This window comes from Ctenopharyngodon idella, chromosome 20 (assembly GCF_019924925.1).
Source record: "Ctenopharyngodon idella isolate HZGC_01 chromosome 20, HZGC01, whole genome shotgun sequence".
In the NCBI taxonomy this organism is placed as follows: Eukaryota; Metazoa; Chordata; class Actinopteri; order Cypriniformes; family Xenocyprididae; genus Ctenopharyngodon; species Ctenopharyngodon idella.
The window spans coordinates 9,982,617-10,005,143 of NC_067239.1; the positions used below are offsets into that span (position 1 = coordinate 9,982,617).

At 41.5% G+C, this 22,527-nt stretch overlaps 1 protein-coding gene across 1 annotated transcript; it reads right to left on the minus strand.

Annotated features, from left to right (window-relative positions):
* Nucleotides 1-2,079: 2,079 nt before the first annotated feature.
* ism2b (isthmin 2b) lies at nt 2,080-20,713 on the minus strand. Its single transcript, XM_051876030.1, has 6 exons — nt 18,921-20,713; nt 8,185-8,427; nt 7,377-7,677; nt 5,159-5,296; nt 5,000-5,068; nt 2,080-4,006 (listed from the first exon to the last, which is right to left on the minus strand). The coding sequence occupies exons 1-6, from the start codon at nt 19,041-19,043 to the stop codon at nt 3,489-3,491; spliced, it is 1,392 nt and encodes a 463-aa protein (XP_051731990.1). The 5' UTR covers nt 19,044-20,713; the 3' UTR covers nt 2,080-3,488.
* Nucleotides 20,714-22,527: the final 1,814 nt, after the last annotated feature.

Genomic DNA, 22,527 nt, shown 5'->3' on the forward strand with positions numbered 1-22,527 from the left:
ATGCCCAACAGCACCCTCTACAGTATAGCCTGAAAATTCAGTCAACGGCAAGGAAAGAGTGAAGTAGATTTGAAGTAAATTCCTATGTACACTACCAGTGGACTAGCCTACACAAAAATTCAGATAATCAGAATTAGGAATATATCTGTTTTCTTTATAAATCAATATTTTCAAACAATGTACGTTTATAAGACAGTATGTAAAACTATGTGATAAAAAGTATTTAATAGGCTACTAACTCAAAAGATTAAACACAACTACAAGCCAAGTATACTTAGAATACTTAATTATACTTTTAAGTATATCTCGATCAAAAGACTTGCTTAGACTTTTCTGTCTGTATAAGTCAAGTATACTTAAGTGCAATTTTAAGTATATTTAAGTATGTTACTAATAGTACACTTGAATAAACTTCTTTTCCATAAGGGTATACTAAAAGTCTCTTTACCTGTTAAAAATGATAAACTATCAATCAGATGACAGAAGGCATCTAGTAGATTGTGTAGCTATAATAGTTTTTTTCAGCAAAGTTTTGATCATGTTGATCATTTAGAGACTTTAGAGATATGCGTATCAAATATGAAACAGCAGGCTTTATAGGATAAAAACCTATTAAGGCCTAGCCAAGTTTTGAGCTAGGTCTTTGATTTCATATTTCAAAACCACTGCTCAAGAAAACATTTGTGTAATTTGATTTTTGACCTAAAGCCTAATTATAAGTTGTTTTGTTGGCCATTTAAATAACATTTCACATGTCTTCAGCAGCAAATATTAGAATCAAATGGCTATTTATGTACTGTTATGAAATGAAAGAGCTAATGAACTGGTTTTAAATTTTTAGTTAAATTTATCCTACACCATGCCCTCCAATGAGTCGAGCCTCTGTCTGTGTTTGAAAGGATCACCACATTACTCATTCGTCAAAGAACCAGTTAATTGAAAAGAAAAGAAAAAAGATGAATGCTAATCGGGCATCCACTCAGAGGGTTTATAGCATGTGTGGCCTGTATCACTTACATCTGTGGTCTCAGTGGGTGGCAGACTGCGCAGGAGTACTGAAGGCGCTCCACAGCCACACAAACAGAGGAAATTTTAGATCCCTGCAGCCCTGGGAGAGTAAACAGCGCTGTAGCCATCAAGTACTGGCAGGGTGCCTGGAGAGCCCGCACTTCTGATGTGGATGAACCATTTGTAACTTTGTCATTGTGTTGCACTATGCCAGCATTATTCACAATGGTAATTCGACTTAGGAAATTGGCAAGCAAAAATACTGGTGGATTTTGAGAGAAGCCTTTTAAAATGTACATGTACATTATTTTATGTTTTCATCCTGAAATGACAGAAACTTATACAAACCTTTTCCTTCAGCCAACATTTTAGAGCCCAAGTAATGTTGTTGCAGACCTCTGGTATAATATCTTTTGGTGATCCATTTGCAAATTATTGCATAAATCAATGGATTACTACGATCTGTATAGAAGAACAAGATCCTTGAGATTTTTCTGCAATCTTAATCCTATGGATTTTTGTTACCTTGCTCTTTGACCTCCTAGTCCAGGTTATTTAATCCCTGCTTAAGAGCATACTGACAGACATGACAACATGCACAAAAAGCCTGGCCTATCTATCTGTCTGTCTGTCTGTCTGTCTGTCTGTCTGTCTATCTATCTATCTATCTATCTATCTCAAACAACAACTTGGATCTTCTAACGGAAAACAGATTTCAGAAGAGGAAAAAAAAAAGCAGGGGAGATGAGTTTCCAGTTGCTGGATGTGTCTAGTTAAAGCCAAGCAAATGGAAAAACAGAGTAATCAAAAACATGAGCCCTGATGAGTTTTCTAACTGACCAATGGCTGATGGTTGTTCAGATAAATGTATGACAGGTATTTGCTTGGTATTGCCAAAAAGTTCTCCATGGAGTGTTAGTGCTTAGCATAAGTTTGTCCAGATGTGAAGAACCTGAAGAACCTAAATTACCTAAATTAACACTGACGTATGCATTTTATTCAAAGAAACAAGCAATCTTTGTATTTTTAATAGAATTTGCAACTTGCAAAAACATTAAGTACACATGATAATGAACAGCAAACATTGACTTGTTTTAATTGTCGTTAAAGAGGTGTTTGAGAACATGATTTCCCTTTTTAGGTCAGTCTGTCTTGGAGGACTCTAGTGCACCACCTGAATGGATGATCGGTTCAAAGCGTCAGCAAATGTACGATAAAAATACAATAAATACTGTACATCACATGCCAACACAGAAATACTGTTCTTGCCATTAATGTAACAATGACCAAACAGGAAGCAATATTTTCACAACAGCAACACCAGAAACATGGATAACAATGCTTCATCACGCAAATATACATTTCAATAAATGTTAAATAAAGTGCCAGCCGTAGCATGTGCATATTCTGTCTGCATACTCTTATGAATAATATTTCAAAATAGAGGTCTGGAGGAAGTATTAAGTAGTTCCTCTGCAACAGTTTCCCAAAACATCAGCATTAACAACACAGCAAATGCATATTCGCAGAACAGCTAAACTGCAAAACTTTACATAAGCATATTAAGTATCACATTATAATATTTGCTTTACATTTGCCAGCTCATTCCCTTTCTGAAATGTTGACACTATTTAAGAACTAATTGACCATTGATTATTATGGAAAGATTTCCCCTGAGTTGGCAGTGAAATTGTGCCCATTCACTTTCAAACATCCCCATAAGTCGAGAGCAGAGGTTCTCATTTATAAATACAGTGGGGTACAAAGTTCTGAGACCACAGTGAATATATGGGATTCAAAATCTATTAGGATTTAATGTTAGTATTAAAACAAATAATAATATTTTATTTATGAATTAAGATGAATAATAAGAAAAAAATGATTCTATACTATTTCTAGGGTAATCAAATAACCAAATTACATTGACCACATGAGCAACTCTTTTGTACAAAGGGGCCAGACTGAAGCACATAAGATGCTCTTTGGAACATTCTCAAATCATGCAGGATAACATGATCATCAGGTTTTGCACAAATATGTAACTCACGTCAGCTTGCGTTCTGCTGTCATTCAAACAAAGGGGACATACCAAAATACTAATAAATTCTAAAACTCATGTTAATTTTTCAATTCAACTTTCATTCAAATTGTTATTCTGATAATATAAGTAGTAATAAAACTGTATTAAATTTGAAAAAAAAAAAAAAAAAAAAAATTCACTCGCAGTGTCAGACTTTTGCACCCCACTGTATGTGACTGCAGCAGCAACAACAAAATGCTGTATTGATCCTTCCTTAAATTTTCCATAATATTCCAAACAAAATGAAAGCTAGAACACAGTTACGGCAATGCGTCCCACAACACAAGACTGGCTCTATACTGCATAATTATGCGGCTGGCTGGTGTTTTTTTTTTTTTTTTAAATGGGATTAAGCACCACAGCAGGACGTGAGTCAGAGGACGGATAGTAATTTGGTGATTTAATATTCTCTGGCCTCCTCCAATTCATTCATGAAAATATCCTGTAGGGGGTTCTCCGTGCAATGCAGGCCATTATTGGGTGGGCGGACTGCATGAAACCTGCTCCAGTCTCCTTTGCACAGTATCCAAGGCATTACATCCACCTTGAAATGCAGCTCTGGAGAGAACTCTGTGCTTATTAGGTTGGGGGTACCTGCCCCCTTGCCCCTTGTAATTAGATGCTTGTTGTCATCATAGCAACAGTGCTGGGCAGCCAGGGTGGTGCCATCTTTTGATAGGCCAGAACGCAAGCAGGAACGTGCCGAGGGCTTGTAGATATCCAGCCGTTCTTTTGGGCTGCTAGCATCCATCCATTGGAAGGTTCGGTCATGCTCCGCATCCAGCAGACTGACTATATTGTTGGAGGCTTCTGAAGGATAGGTGCATGGGCAGCTGGGTAATTCAGTCAATACCTGCTGCAGGTAACGCTGAAGAAACTCACTCTTACAATTCAACCACTTCTCACAGCTGTCAACATCTGCAGAACAACCAAACCCATTACATATTAGTTGAATCAACTGTAGCATAGTGACATTTGCCTAATTGTAGTTTAAAATGTTGTGTGATAGTTTTCTGTATTAGATTATAAAGATTCACATGTTCTGATATGAGTAACTGTGTGCAAAGTTCATATAGACAAAAAGTAATAACTTACAAGAAACTGTCTTATACTGTTTAACACAGTTCACATATTTATCTAATTTTACATCACAACTGCTTAATTCAGGTTTGTTTTCTTTCTAAAGACAAATATTAAAAACACACAACAATCCAATACCAGAAAATGGCTTAAGAGCTTTTCAGTGGCAATGGCTTCTCAGTTTATTTATAAATCCAATCCAAATGGGACTTTTTACAAAAATGAAGTTATTTGCCATCTTGGTATGCCAGAATTTAATTATCATTGAGTCTGAACTGCAAACACTAAATATCACCTACAAACAAAATAAACTGTTAATTCGTAACCAACTGGTGTTAAGGTGATTTTTTGGGGGACGTGTGGCAGTTTTGCCAAGTCTGGGTTTTTCCCGTGGAATTGGGCTACTTTTACACCGTTGACATGGGTTGTTCTTGTAGTCCCTGGGTTGAACCGATAACAACCGCCCCTCAGAACTCGCTTTTTACCCCCCAGAACGAGGTTTTTACCTACTGGAACTAGACTTTTACCAGGGAGCAACCCCCACCCCACCCCAGAACACGACTGGGCTAGTTTTGGCCATGATTGGGCGGGTTTTGAATAGCAGTTGGGCTGGTTTTGTTACGCAAACCTGGCAACCTTGACGTGTAGAGTCAGTTCCCTCGCTCCACAGGTGTACACGTTTCATTACCATTTGACAATTAGTGCTTTGTTGAAATTTAAAAATAATCGAAAAAGTTATTTTTTTTTTTAAATACTTTGCCTGAAAAATGTATTTGTGCAATATTTATTAAAAATAAATGTCAATAGATTGTTATTCGTAATTAAACTTACCAGTGCCAAAGGGTTCTGTACCATTCTCCATCTCAAATGGAAAGACATGTGCCACACTGTTCCAATCATCTGAAAAAAATCAGTATTAACATAACATTACATAAAAATGGGTTTGAATTAAAAATTGAAAACAGACACATTTTTGAGTACTGAAGTAACCTGGGCATGGAACAGGGTCACAGCTTCGGGACTCAGTGGATGTGCAGAAATCTCCACATGAACGTGAGCGGGTCTGGTTGCCATGGCCACAAGTGACACTACAGGGACTCCATGCGCTCCACTCTTCCTCTTTTTCTTCTAAGAGGAAAAGACTAATGATTTTAAATATTTATTTGTGGTTTTGGCTAAGAAAAGCACCCCTATTGCTTTTATAGGTTCTGAATGAAACCCCTAACCCCAAACTTAAGTACTTTTCAGTGATCCGATCACAAGTGGTCCTCTGAGATCCATTACCTTTCCACATGGTATTAACATGCATTTCCAAAGCATTGCCTGTGACCACTTGTGTTGTCAAGATTCACCTGCTTATTTTGTTTCTGACTACCTCCATATGGAGCTTCAGTGATTGGATCTGACAAAAAAATGATCTTAATGCAAGGTGTAAATTGAGTCTAAGTGACCACTTAGCAGTTGAAATGGCCTAGCAATTACTCCAGCAATGTCTTAACAATAGTCCCAGCAAATGTATAGCAACACACTAACAACCACTCGCTACTCAGACATACCACCCCAAGAACACCATAGCACGGTAGCATCCTGGGAACCACCACCAACAAGACTCTAACACCATGATGGCAACTTTTCCACGGACAAACACCGGTAAGCTGAGTAAGTAAGCCTAATATAGCCTCCATAAAAGGAAAACAGACCTCAAATGGTTGATTAGCTTTGGGGGAGATCTCAGAACACTCCTCAAAACTTTACCAAAAACAGATTGCAGATAATGAATTAAAACAAACACAATGACTTCTTCCTTCTTCTGTAATAAAGACTATAAATTAGAGACTAGCTTGTTTAAACATTTAACTTGAATTTGGGTGGGGTGCCAACGATATTGCACACACAGTGATGGCACCCTGATTACAGACAGACTAAGGAATGATGAAAAGGAGGCGTAGGCTCAGCGACTATTCTAGTTGGCTTTGTAGAAGTGCCAAATTGCGAAACCCACAACAGCCACAGGGCTGGTCTTATATCAGAGGTTAATCAAAGCATGAATTGCCACTAAATCCAGAGGGTCAAGATTTGGATCTTTAACATTAGCAGTTACCCCTGATAGAAGATGTTGGAATCAAGAACATTTTTAACGGGCTATTATATAGAGTGTTTAGGACCCCAAAGTGATTCCTTTGGCAGAAGGGTACTCTATTTAGTTTAAATATATTTTGTCCATGTTTTTCTGTGTTCTTCTTGGGCCTCGTGCAGCAGCTGAGCAACTGTCCTTGTGATCACTGGGAATTCTAACAGATAGCTTTCTCCTGTAATATTAGACTTCACTGACAAGATCGTTTCTTCATCACACTAATCTGAATGTTTTATGAGAATCTGGTCTAGATTGAGGCCATCTTAATCGCAATCACAATGTCTTTCCTTGCCCCCTCTAATTAAATCCCCATGCCATTTTATCCTTGTCTCCAGTGAAACAAGACTGTATAGCTACAGCGCAAAGTGCGCAATTCCCACCATGAAACAGACATGTCCTAGAGAGAAAAACAAAAAAGCAACAGAGGCGTAATGTTATGCATGGCCTTGAAAAGCCTAGGATTCTTGAACAGGCTTAAAAGACCCAGCCGCTCTGGGCTGGATGAGGGTGGAGGGGGGATGCAGGGTCTGGGGCCCAACCCGCGGGACATAAAAAGTAAACGGATGACCCCTCTCACTCTGTGTTCCCGATCTGCGCTCTAATTGAACACAAGCATGGGTTTATTTGTTCAAGAGAATGTACTCACGCTGCCATTAGTGAGCGGATCGGGCTCCTCTTCAAACAGCCGTCTTCTCCGCAGAGTGGGACCAGTGTCTACTTCAAAGGTCCGACACTCACAAATACCCCGTCGCTGGCTGAAAGTTTAGCCCTTACCAGCTTGCTCTACCCTTCCTCCCCAATATCTACATCTCTCTTTCTCTTCAACTATGCTCCAGATCACCTTTATCTGACTTCTGGCAATTCAGCTTCCTCAAATTCTTCTATTCCTCTGGCCTGACACCATCTTTATCTTTATCGTTCTGATTGTGCAAATTCTGGTCTTGCTTAAAAACAGCTGCTTTATTCTCCATTCCAGTTTTAGTCAAATACTCTTTTAGTTCAAATAGTCTTACTTCTAAAGGCTCAAGACCTGTGTATAGAAACAGTTAATGCTGTTTGTAAGAGAGCGCTCACCATAATAGCTTTGAGTCCACGGGCTTTCCCAATTGCCATCTGTCTTGTCCAGACCACTAGGGAGGGGCTCCCCACTGTCATATTCCAGTGTGTAGTCATCCTCTTCCTCCACTGCTTGGCCAGTACCATCGTCACTGGAATCTGCATCCGTGTAGCCCCAAAATAAAGGCCAGAAAAGCTTTTTTCCACCCAGCCATTCTACAGTAGAGGAGGGAGAAGATGTGGGCCAGTCATTGCTCCATTCTTTAACCAGGTCCATCTCAACTTCCATAGGGGGGTTATCCAACACCTCGATGGTCACCTGCAACCAAGGATGCAAAGTACACAGGGATTAAAAGCATTGAATTAAAATAGGACTGAACATTGGGAGTTATTTTAAGAACGTAAAACACACACCTAATAAAGGCAACAAAGACAAATCCTGTATGAGTAATGTCATGCTTCTAGTCTGGAGAACAGTCAGTGGCAGTTGTTTCAGCGGTGAGTCACTGATCGAGTCTCTTGATTTGAGCTCAGGCTCAATATCAAATCAAGCAGAATTACTTCCTCCTCATCTCAAGACCTATTACACTTAATTACATCCTATAAAGAGTGATGACTCACTATGGATGCTGATGAATCCACTTTGGATTAGACAGGATTAGACATTAGCCTCAGAGAAGAGAAACCCAGTAATAGCTTATTATATCCGTCCTTGCATATTATGACTTGCCCCGCTCAATCACCAAAAGATTTGGAAGAGGTACTCACTAACATCACACCATAAAGTATTTCACAGGTATGACTACCAACCCTTGCGTGCTCTCACCTGAATGTTTGGGTTTTGGGAGCCAATGTCAGCATTTGCCAGGTCTGGAAAGTTTTTCAGGTCTAGAACAAAGGGTTTTGATTCTTCCTCAGGCTCAGGCTGTGGTAGGACACCTGTAGAGCGATGCTGGAGCCACCTGTGTTGGTGGGAATGCGAGTCTGCCAAATCACTCTGGACCTGGTTCTGCTGGTGCAGGAGATCATGGTCATTGCTAATGACTCTCAAAGATGTCTGTGGATGTGTCTGATGAAAAACAAACATGCAAACCATGCAACAATAAGTGCTAACTGCACCTGCATTGCAGCATTTTGGAACATCTATAGTGACCTTTACTTGAAAAACACATTTTAGTTACTATTATGATATTTCCTCAGAGAAGTCATTCATATGGTGACAGAGATGATTAGAGGTATAACTCTCAAGCGAAAAGGATCACATGTGATGAAAAGCTTATAATTAGTCAACTAGTAACCAATTTTCACTGTGATGCTGCTGATTCTCTTGGCCAGTGCTCTCTGGGGGACCTGTAAACCTTTCTCAGAACCAGCCAGAGTTGGTTAGACAGCCTATCACAGATTTTTTCTTTTCCTTTCAAATTTTGAGAACACATTCTAACATCCAAATTAGTTTTATTAAGATACTTCAAATATGACTTTTGTATGTTAAATAGTTTTATTACAAGTACCAGGTGTCCATTAACTGACCGTCTGTTGCGAAGTGCCATCAAACTCATACTTTGCTCATGGATGGGAGGTGGAGAGGTGCTGATGTTGGCTTTACAGGTTCATACTCAGTGGACTGTGGACAATGTGTAACAGGGGTTTTGGACACCTGTTGGATGACTGCGTCTTTGGCCTTTGTGGTGCATCTCACGCTATTTGAACACTTGTATGTCACAATTAACATTGTAAAAATCATTTACAATAACATTTAGGTTTACTCCTGTTCAAAATGTTTTATTTAGGCTACAAAATGTTTTTTTTTTTTTTTTTAGCATTTTAACCAACTGGTTACATATCAGTTCTGAGCATGAACGCAATGGTGAATCAGAGGTGTCTAAAGTCTAATTTCTAGAGATGCAGCGGTATTTGATCTTCTATGTAAGACTTATTCTCAATATTATCTAGTCTTTTCTTCCTGGAAGTCTCAACAAGAGGGGCCAGGTGAAAGAGTAGTTGCTGTTATTCAATAAAGATGCTTAACATGGACTATCAGACTGAGAGTTTAATTTCAGAATGGAAACCTAATATCTCCTTACATCCTTAGTCTTCCTGAGGCCATCTCTTGTCTTTCTCTGTATTGTTAATTCATTGTAAAATCGTCGGTGGAATGTGGCCTGTGCTGCCAGTGGGCTTTCTCACCATCATGAACATATGGCATGAATTCCAGAACCCGAAACAAAGCCTTATGCGCTAGCAAAAGACCATGCATTACACACACAGCCCCTATTGAGCTCTCTGGTGAGACACATGGACACGATCAGCTCACACACTTTATGTTGGGGCATTTGGGAAAGCAGTCGGCAGTGCAGCCTAGATTTATGTGACCTCCAATATCAAAGTCCCAGGACCACGCCATTTCCAAACCAGTGAAGAAAAACAATAAACTAAGACCCCCCATTCCTTTTCCCTTTGACGACCCCTGCCCTACATGTAAAAACAAAAGAGACATTTAGTAATACAAAACTGAGTAGCAGGACCTTTCTTGGAGAGGTTAGACATGACCCCCTCGTGCACACACACAAGATCAAGGAGACCAGAATGCAGGAAATTCCACATTAACACAGAAGAGGGGCTAAAAAAACAATTTAAGAGCTGAACTATGACCTTGTGAGAGATTGAAACTTGTTTTTTGACAAGTATTATGTAAGGCCTTACTATTGTACTGCTCTACTGTATGGAGCCTCTCTTCAGTCTGGCCCCCTTTGCATGGTGACATAATGGAAAAAAAGGTGCCATTGAATATATTGGTCTATAAGCAGCAAAACAACAAAAAAAGTTGCACTTCTCTTACAATCCTCAGTTGCTAATGAATTAGAAACTTAAAATTTTTGGCAGACCTTAAGATAAAGTTCAAGTCATCTTTATTTATATAGCGCTTTATACAATACAAATTGTTCCAAAGCAAATTTATAGAGTCACTATAGATTTGTATTAGCGGAGCAAGATGCAACGCTCACCTGTGGGTTGGTTATGAGTCAAGACACTTCCTCCAACCAAGATATTCATGATATCTGCCACATTTACACAACGACTCATGGCGAATGAGCACTCAATAATGTAAAAAGATCAATCAAAAAGCACATGGAGATAATTTTAAATGGTCAACCATTTTACCATATTGTAGTAGAGTAAACAATTGAGTACTGAAAACTGGATATATGTTGAGATAGCATTAAATATTATATATATATATATATATATATATATATATATATATAGAGCCGGTGTTCTGACAACCCTGTCAGATTTTGCTACCTCCCATTGACACAGTAGGTAGCACAATTCGACAGCGAAAAATACTAACTATCAGATTGTGCTTTCAGCATGATATTAATGTGGTTTAAGCCTTTATTAACATATACACATACCCCAACCATAAACCTACCCTTACAATAATGCAAACATGGTGGTAGTACAATCTGATATAGCATTATTCTTTAGAACAAGCGCAAATCGACAGCAAAAAATGCTACCTATCAGATTGTGTTTTATTAATGTCTACACCTAAACCAACCCTAAACCTACACTTGCAACAATGCAAATACAGTAATTTTGTGTTATTTATCATGACAAAAATGATGAAATATTGGGGTGCACGCACGCTTAGTAAGCCCGGTTAGGACAGTCTGACAGGTAGGATGAAATGTCAGGACACCGGCGAGGAGGACAAAGTGGCTGAAATAAACAAATGTCGTTCCCTTTCGATACTACACTGTGTCGTCTGCCTTTTAGGCAAGACGCAACGGGGAAAACTCCTATTTTCAAGGCAGAGCCGCGCGAGCCAATGGTGAGCGAGCCCGCTTGAGCCCGCCAAAATGGGCGGGGTATCGGCTATATAAAGCGGCCGTCTCACCTTGGCAGACTGATTCATTCTCCTTCAGCGACGCAGATCACATCTCTTTGTTGATCCCGAGACTTGAAGCCGCCTTCTACCTGCAAGCAGCTGGAATTCGCCGCTGATCAGCTCGCCACTCTGCAGCAGCAAGATCGGTTCGCCTCTCCTCTGCTCGCCGCTCTCGAGCAGCTCGCCACTCTCAAGCAGCACGCCACTCTCAAGGAGCCTCTCATTGTGAGAGTATGAGTCTGGCCTCCTTGCGCTCGTGGATAGCGTTCTTTTCAGAATGCGACCCCACCCCTTGCGCCCTCCCGTTTGTTTCCTCCCAGGAACCTGTGAGGAAAAAACAGTGGGGCGGAGGATCTCAGCGCTCGGATGAGAGTGAGCTCATGTCGGCTCAGGTTCTGCGTGCCTTGCTCTCTCCACAAAGAGAGGTTTCCCCCGTCTGCTTCTCCCGCCCTGACCAGCGCCCCTCTGCCAGTGCAAGCGACCTGGTCTCGTTTGGGGGATCTGAAGATGAACAGCCGGATGACAGCATGTCTCTAGCGGCCTCAGACACTGAATATTGGTTGGGCTCGCATCACGACCCCGCCCCCTTGCCGTCCCTTGAGCCTATTGACGCCAGGGCTTCTATCGACTCAGAGCTTACCCGTGTGCTCTCTAAAACCGTCGAGGAGCTCGGTCTGGAGTGGTCTGCGCCTAAGGAACCAACGCACAGCCGCTTGGACGAATGGTTTCTGCTGGGACGTCGTCAGGCCCCTCCCCAGCGGGCAGCGCCCTTTTTTCCCGAGATCCACGAGGAGCTCACGAAAACGTGGTGCGCCCCGTACTCTGCCCGTCTGCACTCTTCTGCCTCTCACGCTCTCACCTCTGTTGATGGCGTGGGGCAGAAGGGATATGAGAAGCTGCCACCGTTGGACGAAGCCGTGGCCGCATATTTTTGCCCGCCCGCCGCCATTGGTTGGAAAACGAAGGTTGGTCATTCATCCAAGCCGTGTTGCTCGAAGTTGACCCTCGCTAGACGGGCGTACACCTCGCCGGCCTGGGAGCATCCGCCCTGCACTCAATGGCGGTTTTACAAGTCTACCAGGCCAAGCTCCTGCAAGACCTGGACCAGGCTGGGCATGATTCGTCTGCTTTTAAAGAGCTGCGCTGCGCCACAGACCTGGCCCTGTGCACTACCAAGACCACGGCTCAGGCTATTGGGCGTTCGATGGCCAGCCTGGTGGTGCTGCAGATGGTTTTGCTGAGCGCTTCACCGCCACGCAGAAGCCGTCCCAGGCCATGCGACACTTCCTGCCAAAGTGTTCCAGCTCCTCCACTTCGAGCCGCCCTAAAACTGCGCCAACGCAGCAGCCACCTAAGCCCACGCCGCCTGCTACTCAGCTCACGCCACGGCCTGAGCATAGGCAGCGCTCGTGCTCTGCTAGGCACCACCCCTCCGAAGCAACAGGGACCCTGGCCCAAGATAGTGCTGGACCCTACGTCTCAGAAGTCAACCTGATGCCCAAATAAGGAAGAGGAGGAGGCTAAGTCCCGCCGCTGCCGGACCACCCTCCAAAATGCCTCGCTCAGTTTTCCTGTCAAATTTCCTCTTCCACCCTTCACGTGCACCACAGTTCCTCACAGCGACTCGGTGCCCGAACCAATCCAGCCCCTTGCCCACGTGGGCCGAGGCCTGGCAGGCCATCCCCGGGGTGTCAACTTGGGTGCTGAACATAGTAAAACGAGGTTATGTACTCCAAGTCTCTCAACGGACCCCGTTATTCAACGGAGTGGTCCAGACCTCTGTAGAAAGCAAGGACGTGCACGTCCTGTGCTCCGAGGTGCATACTATGCTGGCAAAAGGAGCCATAGAAGTGGTTCCCCCGGCACTGAGCAAGTCAGGCTTCTACAGCCGATACTTCCTCGTCCCCAAAAATGATGGTGGTCTCAGACCCATCCTCGACCTCAGATGTCTGAATCGGGCCTTAGTAAAGTGCTCATTCAAGATGATCACTTTGAGACAGATCTTCTCGCAAATTCGCCCAGGAGACTGGTTCTTTTCCCTGGATCTGAAAGATGCTTACTTTCACATCCAGATAGCCCCCCATCACAGACGATTCTTGAGATTCGCCTTTGAAGGGGTTGCGTATCAATACATGGTCCTTCCGTTTGGGCTATCTCTGGCTCCCTGCACTTTTACAAAGTGCATGGATGCGGCTCTCTCCCCTCTGAGACAGATGGGCGTACGTATACTCAACTACCTTGATGACTGGCTTGTTCTGGCCCAGTTGGAGGTGGAGCTAGTGTCACACAGGTCCCTCCTCCTCAGCCACTTAGAGTGCTTGAGGCTCAGGGTCAATTTTCCCAAGAGCTCATTATTTCCCAGCCAACTTATCTCATTCCTGGGGATAATTCTCGACTCAACCTGCATGAGGGCCGTAGTCTCGCTAGAGCGATCCCTGGCCATTCAGCAGCTCATGGAAACTTTTACGCCCGGAACCTCTCTGCCACTCACGTTTCAGAGGATGCTAGGTCTCATGAGCTCAGCATCACCAGCCCTACAGTTGGGGCCTGCTCCGTATGAGCCCACTGCAGTTCTGGCTGAAACCGCGGGTCCCACCAGTCTTTCCTCCCTCTCCTGGCAGGACACCATGTCCTGGTCAGATCCTACAATATGACAGTGGTGTCCTTCTTAAATCGCCAGGGCGGGCTCTCGTCCAAGCCCCTTTTCACTCTAGTGAAAACCATCCTAGAGTGGGCCCAACACAACCTGCTCTCACTGAGAGCAGCACATGTTCAGGGCGTACTGAACAAAGTGGCAGACATGTTGTCCCGGAACAACCTTCCCTCGGAGGAATGGTTGCTCCACCCCCTCGTGGTTCAGAAAATTTGGGATGTCTTCGGGAGGGCAGAGGTCGACCTCTTCGCCTCAGAAGACAACTGTCGTTGCCCAATTTATTTTTCAAAGACCAGGGATGCGCTGGCCTACGACTGGCCCAGCCTCCTCCTGTACGCTTTTCCCCTGATCGCTCTGATTCCCTAGGTTATCAGACGAATCAGGGAGGGTGCCCACAAAGTCATCCTGGTGGCTCCTCTATGGAGGAGCCAACCATGGTTCTCGGACCTGTCTCAGGTATCGTCCATTGAACCATGGCCGATTCCTCTGGGATGAGACCTCCTCTTCCAAGCGAGAGGGACAATTTGGCACCCCAGACCCAAGCTGTGGGATCTCCATGTGTGGTTTCTAGACGGGAGCCTTTAAACCTCCCTGAGAACGTCCTGAACACTATCTCACAAGCTAGAGCTCCGTCGATGAGATGTCTCTACTCCCTAAAATGGTCAGTCTTTGCTGCCTGGTGTACAGCCCGGAATGAAGACCAATTTACTTGTGACATATTGCTGATATTGTCTTTCCTTCAAGACTTAATGGATAGAGGCCGTACTCCCTCTACCCTTAAAGTCTATGTTGCAGCTATAGCGGCCTCCCATGCTCCCGTAGCAGGGCAATCGATTGTTCACTTCCTAAAGGGATCTAGGAGGCTGAACCCTCCTCGCCCCTGCACGGTTCCTACCTGGGACATGTCTTTGGTTCTCAGAGATATTTTGAACCACTCCAGACTGCCGACTTATGTCCCCTATCACCCCATCACTGAAAACCGCCTTATTGCTAGCCTTAGCATTGGTTAAGTGAGTGGGAGATTTGCAGGCGCTCTCTGTGAGCCCCTCCTGTCTTAAATTCGGGCCTAACAACTCCAAACTAGTCCTGAAACTAAGACATGGATACGTCCTGAAGGTCCTATCCACCCCTTTTAGGGCGCAGATGGTCATTCTCTCCGCACTTCCTCCTTCCCAGGATGATCAGGAGTTGAACTTACTCTGTCCCGTCAGGGCCCTGAGGACCAACATCAATCGTTCCGCCTCTTTTCGTCAGTCGGAACAACTGTTTATCTGCTTCGGTGGCCGCACGAAAGGTCTTCCGGTCACGAAGCCTAGGTTATCCAGATGGATAGTCGATGCTATAGCGCTCGTTTACTCCTCTTTAGGGCTACAATGTCCTATAGGTGTTAGAGCGCACTCCACAAGAAGCATGGCATCTTCTTGGGCATGGTCCACTGGCGTGTCCATCGCGGAAATCTGTGAGGCGGCCGGCTGGGCCTCACCGCCCACGTTTGTCAGGTTTTATAACCTAGACGTTCCTGCATTACAAATGCAGGTTCTCTCTGCATAAGCCTCACCAATGTGACCAACTTATAAACCCCTCATCTACAGCCCTGACCAAGTCCGGGTAATAGTGTATTTTTCTGTTCTCTATATGTGCTCTAGGCCCCATGGGCTCCTAGACTGTATGGGAATGGGAGGATGACTACAGTGTCCTCAAGTCCCCGATCTTTCCGGGATACGTTATACTACGTATACGTGCATCCATTGCAAGCCCTTCTCATCCCCCCTTCATAGCAAGGCGTGATTGTATTGTCAGAAATCAGTGAAAATAGGAGTTTTCCCCATTGCGTCTTGCCTAAAAGGCAGACGACACAGTACTCGTTCCGTATCTAAGGGAACTGAGGTTACGTTAGTAACTGAGTACGTTCCCTAATATTTTGTGATGTAAAACCACTCCTGTAAAGCCACTGGTGAAAAAATTGTGAGCCTCGAGGGACCTGTAATCTGTGACCATATGTGCCATTTTCCCAGGACGCGTCCTGTCCAGGATTTCTAAGTTGCATAAAATGTCCCAGTTTTGGTTTTGTTTTCAAATTGCGGAAGGTAATGACTGAAAAATAATTTGACCAGTAGCGTGCATTATACATAATCGACCAATCATGGCTTGCGAGAAGGCTGGATCTACAGAGAACGGTCAAAGCATTGCAAATACGACAACATTTTAATGCATTGCATGAAGACTGTCAATAAGAACAGTGGCTTGCACAGACCTCCTTGTAGAAATCGTGTTCCAAAATCGTGTTCCGGGGGCACATCGATATGACCACTTTCACGATTAAAGAGGCAAGGGCTCAAGCCATTTTAGGCAATTTAGAAATCCTGGATAGGACGCGTCCTGGGAAAATGGCACATATGGTCACCCTACTGTAATTTTCATGTTGCTCTGCGAGTAGATTCCTGAGTAGGCTAATAGCACTGAGTAACATTGCGACTACAGTCGAAACTATGCATGGAATGTATTCATTTAACATGCCAAGACATACTGATATCTATATCATAGCTTTAATGAACATGGAATAACAATATAGACTGTTGGATGACCCTGGGATACTGATATTATAGTCAGATTGAATAATCTAAGATTAGCTGTCTATTATACCTGGAGACTCAATTAGGTAACAAAAAATGTCGGGAAACGACACATCTGGCCATTCTGTTGGGTCGTTTGTCCAGTCACGGATACCTTACGGACAATCCGGCTCAGTTTTTTTAATGTATCTGGCTCTATCGAGCGGCAGAAGTGATTCTAGGTATATCATACTGGTTTAACGCCATACTTTTCCAGTCAGGGGGAAAGGATTGTTTTCCCCCACGCTGACGCCACGCCCCCAGCTATGACACGACACCGACCAAGTCTATTATTAGCAGTATTATAGCTACAATATGTAAATTTTTCGCTGCTAGAGGTCGCTCATTCAAAACAAAGGCGTAGCTTGATGACGCCTTGATCTCACGGAATCATGGGATGTGTTGTCTTCATGTCTACAGCCGGTGGAAAAGAATCGGGACGAGACTTGGGCAGAAATCGTGTTCACGGATGAGATTATTAATATTACTGTGGTATGAAGCAGAGCAGGACAGAGTGCTGTGCGAGCAGAAATGAGGCCCCTGGAGTGACTGCTAATAAGAGATGAGCGCAACACACGTCTCGAGAGCAGCGGAACTTTTATTATGCTGCAGGCAACACTTCCGCTTCTTCCTTTCAAGTGTATGTGGGGTAAAGGCAGCAGCACTGTTTTATCATATTAGATATATTTGTGTGTTGAAAGTTGTTGTAGTGCTACTCTGCGTTCGCTCGGCATCTGCTATGAGACACTTGTTGCACACTGCAGTAAGCTAGATCGATATTAGCCATGGTAAAACATGGTACTAGCTGTAAATCAAGAAAACGAGACTTAAACAATAAGACTTACTGTGTTTAGCTATATAACATGATTAGTTTTCTGTCTTTGAATGTATCCATCCAAACAGTTGCTCGCCTGTCTAATAAAACACATAATATATTAAAGCGTCTTTGATGTTTCCATGTTTTCTACAAAATAAAACCAGAAATCGAGGGTAACGCGGGTATAATGTCATTGATAAGCAACGCACGGACACGTTCCGAGTCCTAGTTAAAATTTCTTATTTCTCTGGATTTAAACATTTTTGGAAGCACTTGGTATAATTTAAGTACACAAGTCAACAAAATATATAACATTGTTCTAGTGGTTTTTGGATATTTTAATCCAAAAATTTTACATATTGTGCCTCTAACTGTAACACTGTTACATTTTCTGAGAGCATAGTTATATATATCCCCAGCATACTGTATATTCAATTGTATTTATCTGGAAATGACTGTGCATTATACATTATTAATGCTTAAAAGTCGGCATGTATCGGATGTTGTCTTAGTCTTTTCTTCCCTGTTGTGATGTATATATAAGTCAAACAGCTTCTCGAACAGGAAAATATGTAGGGCGGGACTTGATTTTGTCCTTTGGAAATTGATTGGACAGTTGGATCATCTTTGGCTATTAGTGGATCTCATTTTGAGTGACAGGTTGTCCCATCATCAGAGAAGAGATGTCATTGCAAGAGGGAGGGGAAGTTAATTTGATGAAAGATTATGTGGGCACAGGAATTTGAATAAATAATAATTTATTATATATATAATAAATACCGCAATATTCTATAAAAAAACAAAACAAAAACAGAATTGACAATTTCATTGTGACTTGAAATGAATATAACTTGCACTGTTTGGTCTGTTTGTGTTTGGGTCTTCCAGATTGACTTCTATATTCCATGGTGCATAACATGGTGCATAACTATGGGCACTTTTGTCTCTGTGAAACTCTCTTAAAACACACTTTTCACAATCATTAGATTATTTATCAAATAACAATGTCCAACAGGATGTACATAGATCATAGGACAAATCTGTAATTTTTTTTTCTGAATTGCCATTTTTCTGAATCAACAAATGTTAATTCCACTGTGTTCCATTGTGTTTGTAAATAAGATGTTTATAAATGAGTAGTTGGAATAAAATGGCTTGACTCATTTGTTATGATTACATTCTAGCATTTTACATATATCCAAATACACACAAATAACATTTTCACACATTCTAAAACTTAAAGGCTACAGCTTTACAGCTTGTTTGGAAATGATGCACAATAACAATATTCTATTCACAAGATATATTTACACATCATGTCTCATATTTTATTTCATATTTTTTTATATATTTTTTTGTAACTAATATTTTCTAATGGATTTTATCAAGACGTTATATTTAAGACTGAAATCCAAGTCTGACACAAGAGTAAAACAATAAAATGTACACATACATTTGAAAAATAGCAAAAATAAATTAAAAAGGAATGATTTTTTTTATTTTTTTTATTAACTCCTGTGACATAAGTCGCTGTCGTTGAAGAACAACCCTAAAATGAGATCAATGATTTAGATCCACTTGTACTCACCTCTACAGAGACGCCGTGTCTGGATCTCGTGTGATGTCTCACAGGGAAGCTGATCGCGTGTCCTATCCAGACAGCCAGCAGCACACTTAAAAGCACCCATAAACTTTTACGCGATCTTAGCATTTTGCACAGTTTCGTATCTGTCCACTAAATACAGCTAAAATACTCTCAGTCTTAAATGTGCAATCGTTGCTTAGGAAGCTCTGTGAATTTCCCTCCTGACAAATATCTTCTTCAATGCGCTGTTCGTCATCTTCATCCAAACTTCATTAAAACCCGCACAGGTATGAACATTTTATATATTTAGACAGATAACCCTCACCTGTTCATTCCTTCACAAATACATCAAATGTGACTCGAAACGTCTTGTTGCAATGTTGTCCGTCCATGTGGACTCTCAGTCTCTCAGTTTAAGTAGCTACTGCAGGTCTCACTCACGCGCTGCATGCTCTTCAGTCCGCACCAGTGCATCCTTATTAAGCTATTACAAAAGTTTGTCTTCTCTTATCCTGTAAGATGTCAGAGTCGTTGGTGACACATTACTATGGTAAATGGTAGTATCTTAGAAACAAAAATAAAAAGGTATAGCCTACAGTTGAGTTGTAAAACTGTATGCACAGCGCAGCAGTGATACAACCGCAGGATGGTCTGATCTCCAAAGGGGTCAACATGGGAGGAGAATCATTTTCTCGCATGTTGAGTGACAGAGCCAGTGATGATCTGACAGGTGTGTGCGAGTACGAAGATTCATTTCCGCTCAGGTGAGATTGAAAGTGTTTGTGCCCTTTTCAGAAAGAATGCCTTTTAAATTCCAATTAATTTCCTAAGTTCGAACTGAATTTAAATCGAGGAAGCAAACAGGATGTAGAGTTTGAATGAAATTAAATAAAAAAAAAAAAAAAAAAAATCCACTGTAAGTTCTTTTTTTTTGTTGTTGTTGTTCATCTCATGATTCAGCATGACTTAGCTATGAAGGTAACATTTTATTTCAATGGTCCACTTTAATCATTCTACTAACTATAAGTAACTTTGCAACTGCCATTGTCAACTAACTCTCAGAGTATTATTAGTAGACTTTCTGCTGAATATCTGCTAACACTTTATTTTTGATGTTCCCCAACAGACATATACTGATTATAAGTAACTTTGCAACTATGTCAACTTATTCTACTACCCAAACCTTAACACCTAATCTATAACCTAACAGTCTACTAATACTCTAATGAGAGTTAGTTGACAGTCGCAAAATTACTTATAGTTAGCAGAATATCTAAAGTGGACCATCAAAACAAAGTGTAACTGCCATAAATATGTATTGTGTTACATATTTATGGTTGATTCTGAATGTGTATTACATTTTTTACACTTTAAAGTTATTTATACATTCATACATTAATAAAGTAGGCTATAACTGAATAAAATACTGAGAATCACCCCTGAAAATATTGAGTAAGCCTATTTATTTTCTATGCATTTTTTTTTTTTTGTATGTTCTCATGAGATTCAGTGAAATCTTGTTGAAAAGCAACATATTTGTTAGAAAAGTAAATTTCTTCTCAATAGCGCTGTCAGCATGAAACAAACTCATTAATGCTTAACAAAATAATTAATGAAGTGGGACGGAGGCTTTTAATGTTGATAACTGGATCATCAAAAAGAAAGCTAGTGATAGGAGATAGGGCAAGGTATCGCCAGATAAAATTCTTTTGTTAACATATCTGTTTTGCGAAAGCCCATATCTTTTTGAAGCAATTACATGTTTTTTCTTCATGCATTCTTTTTTTAATCAACACTTTGATCTGGGTAAGTTTCATTCGGCCAATGGCGAGTTTCCCCAATTTAAGCTGAATTTAACTAATACAATTTAAACTCTGTTACATTATATATATATATATATATATATATATATATATATATATATACACACACACACAGGTGCATCTCAATAAATTAGAATGTTGTGGAAAAGTTCATTTATTTCAGTAATTCAAATTGTGGAACTCGTGTATTAAATAAATTCAGTGCACACAGACTGAAGTACTTTAAGTCTTTGGTTCTTTTAATTGTGATGATTTTGGCTCACATTTAACAAAAACCCACCAATTTACTATTTCAATAAATTAGAATACTTCATAAGATCAATAAAAAAAAAAAGGATATTTTAAACAGAAATGTCAGGCTTCTGAAAAATATGTTTATTTCTATGCACTCAATACTTGGTTGGGCCTCCTTTTGCATGAATTACTGCATCAATGTGGCGTGGCATGGAGGCAATCAGCCTGTGGCACTGCTCAGATGTAATGGAAGCCCAGGTTGCTTTGATAGCGGCCTTCAGGTCATCTGCATTGTTGGGTCTGGTGTCTCTCATCTTCCTCTTCACAATACCCCATAGATTCTCGATGGGGTTCAGGTCAGGCGAGTTTGCTGGCCAATCAAGCACAGTAACACCATGGTCATTGAACCAGCTTTTGGTGCCTTTGGCAGTGTGGGCAGGTGCCAAATCCTGCTGGAAAATGAAATCAGCATCTCCATAAAGCTTGTCAGCAGACGGAAGCATGAAGTGCTCTAAAATTTCCTGGTAGATGGCTGCGTTGACTGTGGACTTCAGAAAACACAGTGGACCAACACCAGCAGATGACATGGCAGCCCAAATCATCACTGACTGTGGAAACTTCACACTGGACTTCAAGCAAAATGGTTTCTGTGCCTCTCCATTTTTCCTCCAGGCTCTGGGACCTTGATTTCAAAATGAAATGCAAAATTTACTTTCATCTGAAAAGAGGACTTTGGACCACTGAGCAACAGTCCAGTTCTTTTTCTCCTTACCTGGGTATGACGCTTCTGACGTTGTCTTTGGTTCAGAAGTGGCTTGGTACGTGGAATGTGACAGTTGTAGCCCATTTCCTGAAGACGTCTGTGTGCGGTGGCTCTTGATGCACTGACTCCAGCTTCAGTCCACTCCTTTTGAAGCTCTCCTAAGTTCTTAAATCAGCTTTGCCTGACAATCTTCTCAAGCCTGCGATCATTCCTTTCACTTGTACACCTTTTCCTATCACACTTTTTCCTTCCAGTCAACTTTCCATGAATATTCTTTGGCACAGCACTCTGCGAACAGCCAGCTCTTTCAGCAATGACCCTCTGTGGCTTGCCCTCATTGTAGAGGGTCTTGATGATCGTTTTCTGGACAACTGTCAAGTCAGCAGACTTCCCCATGACTGCTGTTGGGATTACTGACCTAAACCCAGTATTTATACCCTCAGAATGGTAATTTAATAGAACTTGAAATTAAATATTCTAATAATTTGAGATACTTATTTTTTGATTTTGATGAGCAGCAAGCTGTAATCATCAAAATGAAATAAAAAAAGTCTGGAAATTTTTTACTTTATGTCTAATAAATCTAGAATATATTTAAGTTTTACTTTTTGAATTAAATTACAGAAAAACAAAAACAAAAAACAAAAAACAAACAAAAAAAACTTTTTCATGATACTAATTTATTGAGATGCACCTGTATACATATATATATATATATATATATAAACAAAAATTGATGCACCTGTTGATGGAAATAACATCACAACATTTATTTCCATCAAGAGGTGCA

Excerpts from the sequence above, each read along its gene's own strand:
- ism2b (XM_051876030.1), bottom strand. The coding sequence starts at position 19,043 with ATGCTAAGATCGCGTAAAAGTTTATGGGTGCTTTTAAGTGTGCTGCTG. Across the intron at positions 5,069-5,158 it reads TGACCCTGTTCCATGCCCAG|ATGATTGGAACAGTGTGGCA; the intron begins GTTACTTCAGTA and ends GATTTTTTTCAG. Across the intron at positions 4,007-4,999 it reads TACAGAACCCTTTGGCACTG|ATGTTGACAGCTGTGAGAAG; the intron begins GTAAGTTTAATT and ends GTTGTTCTGCAG.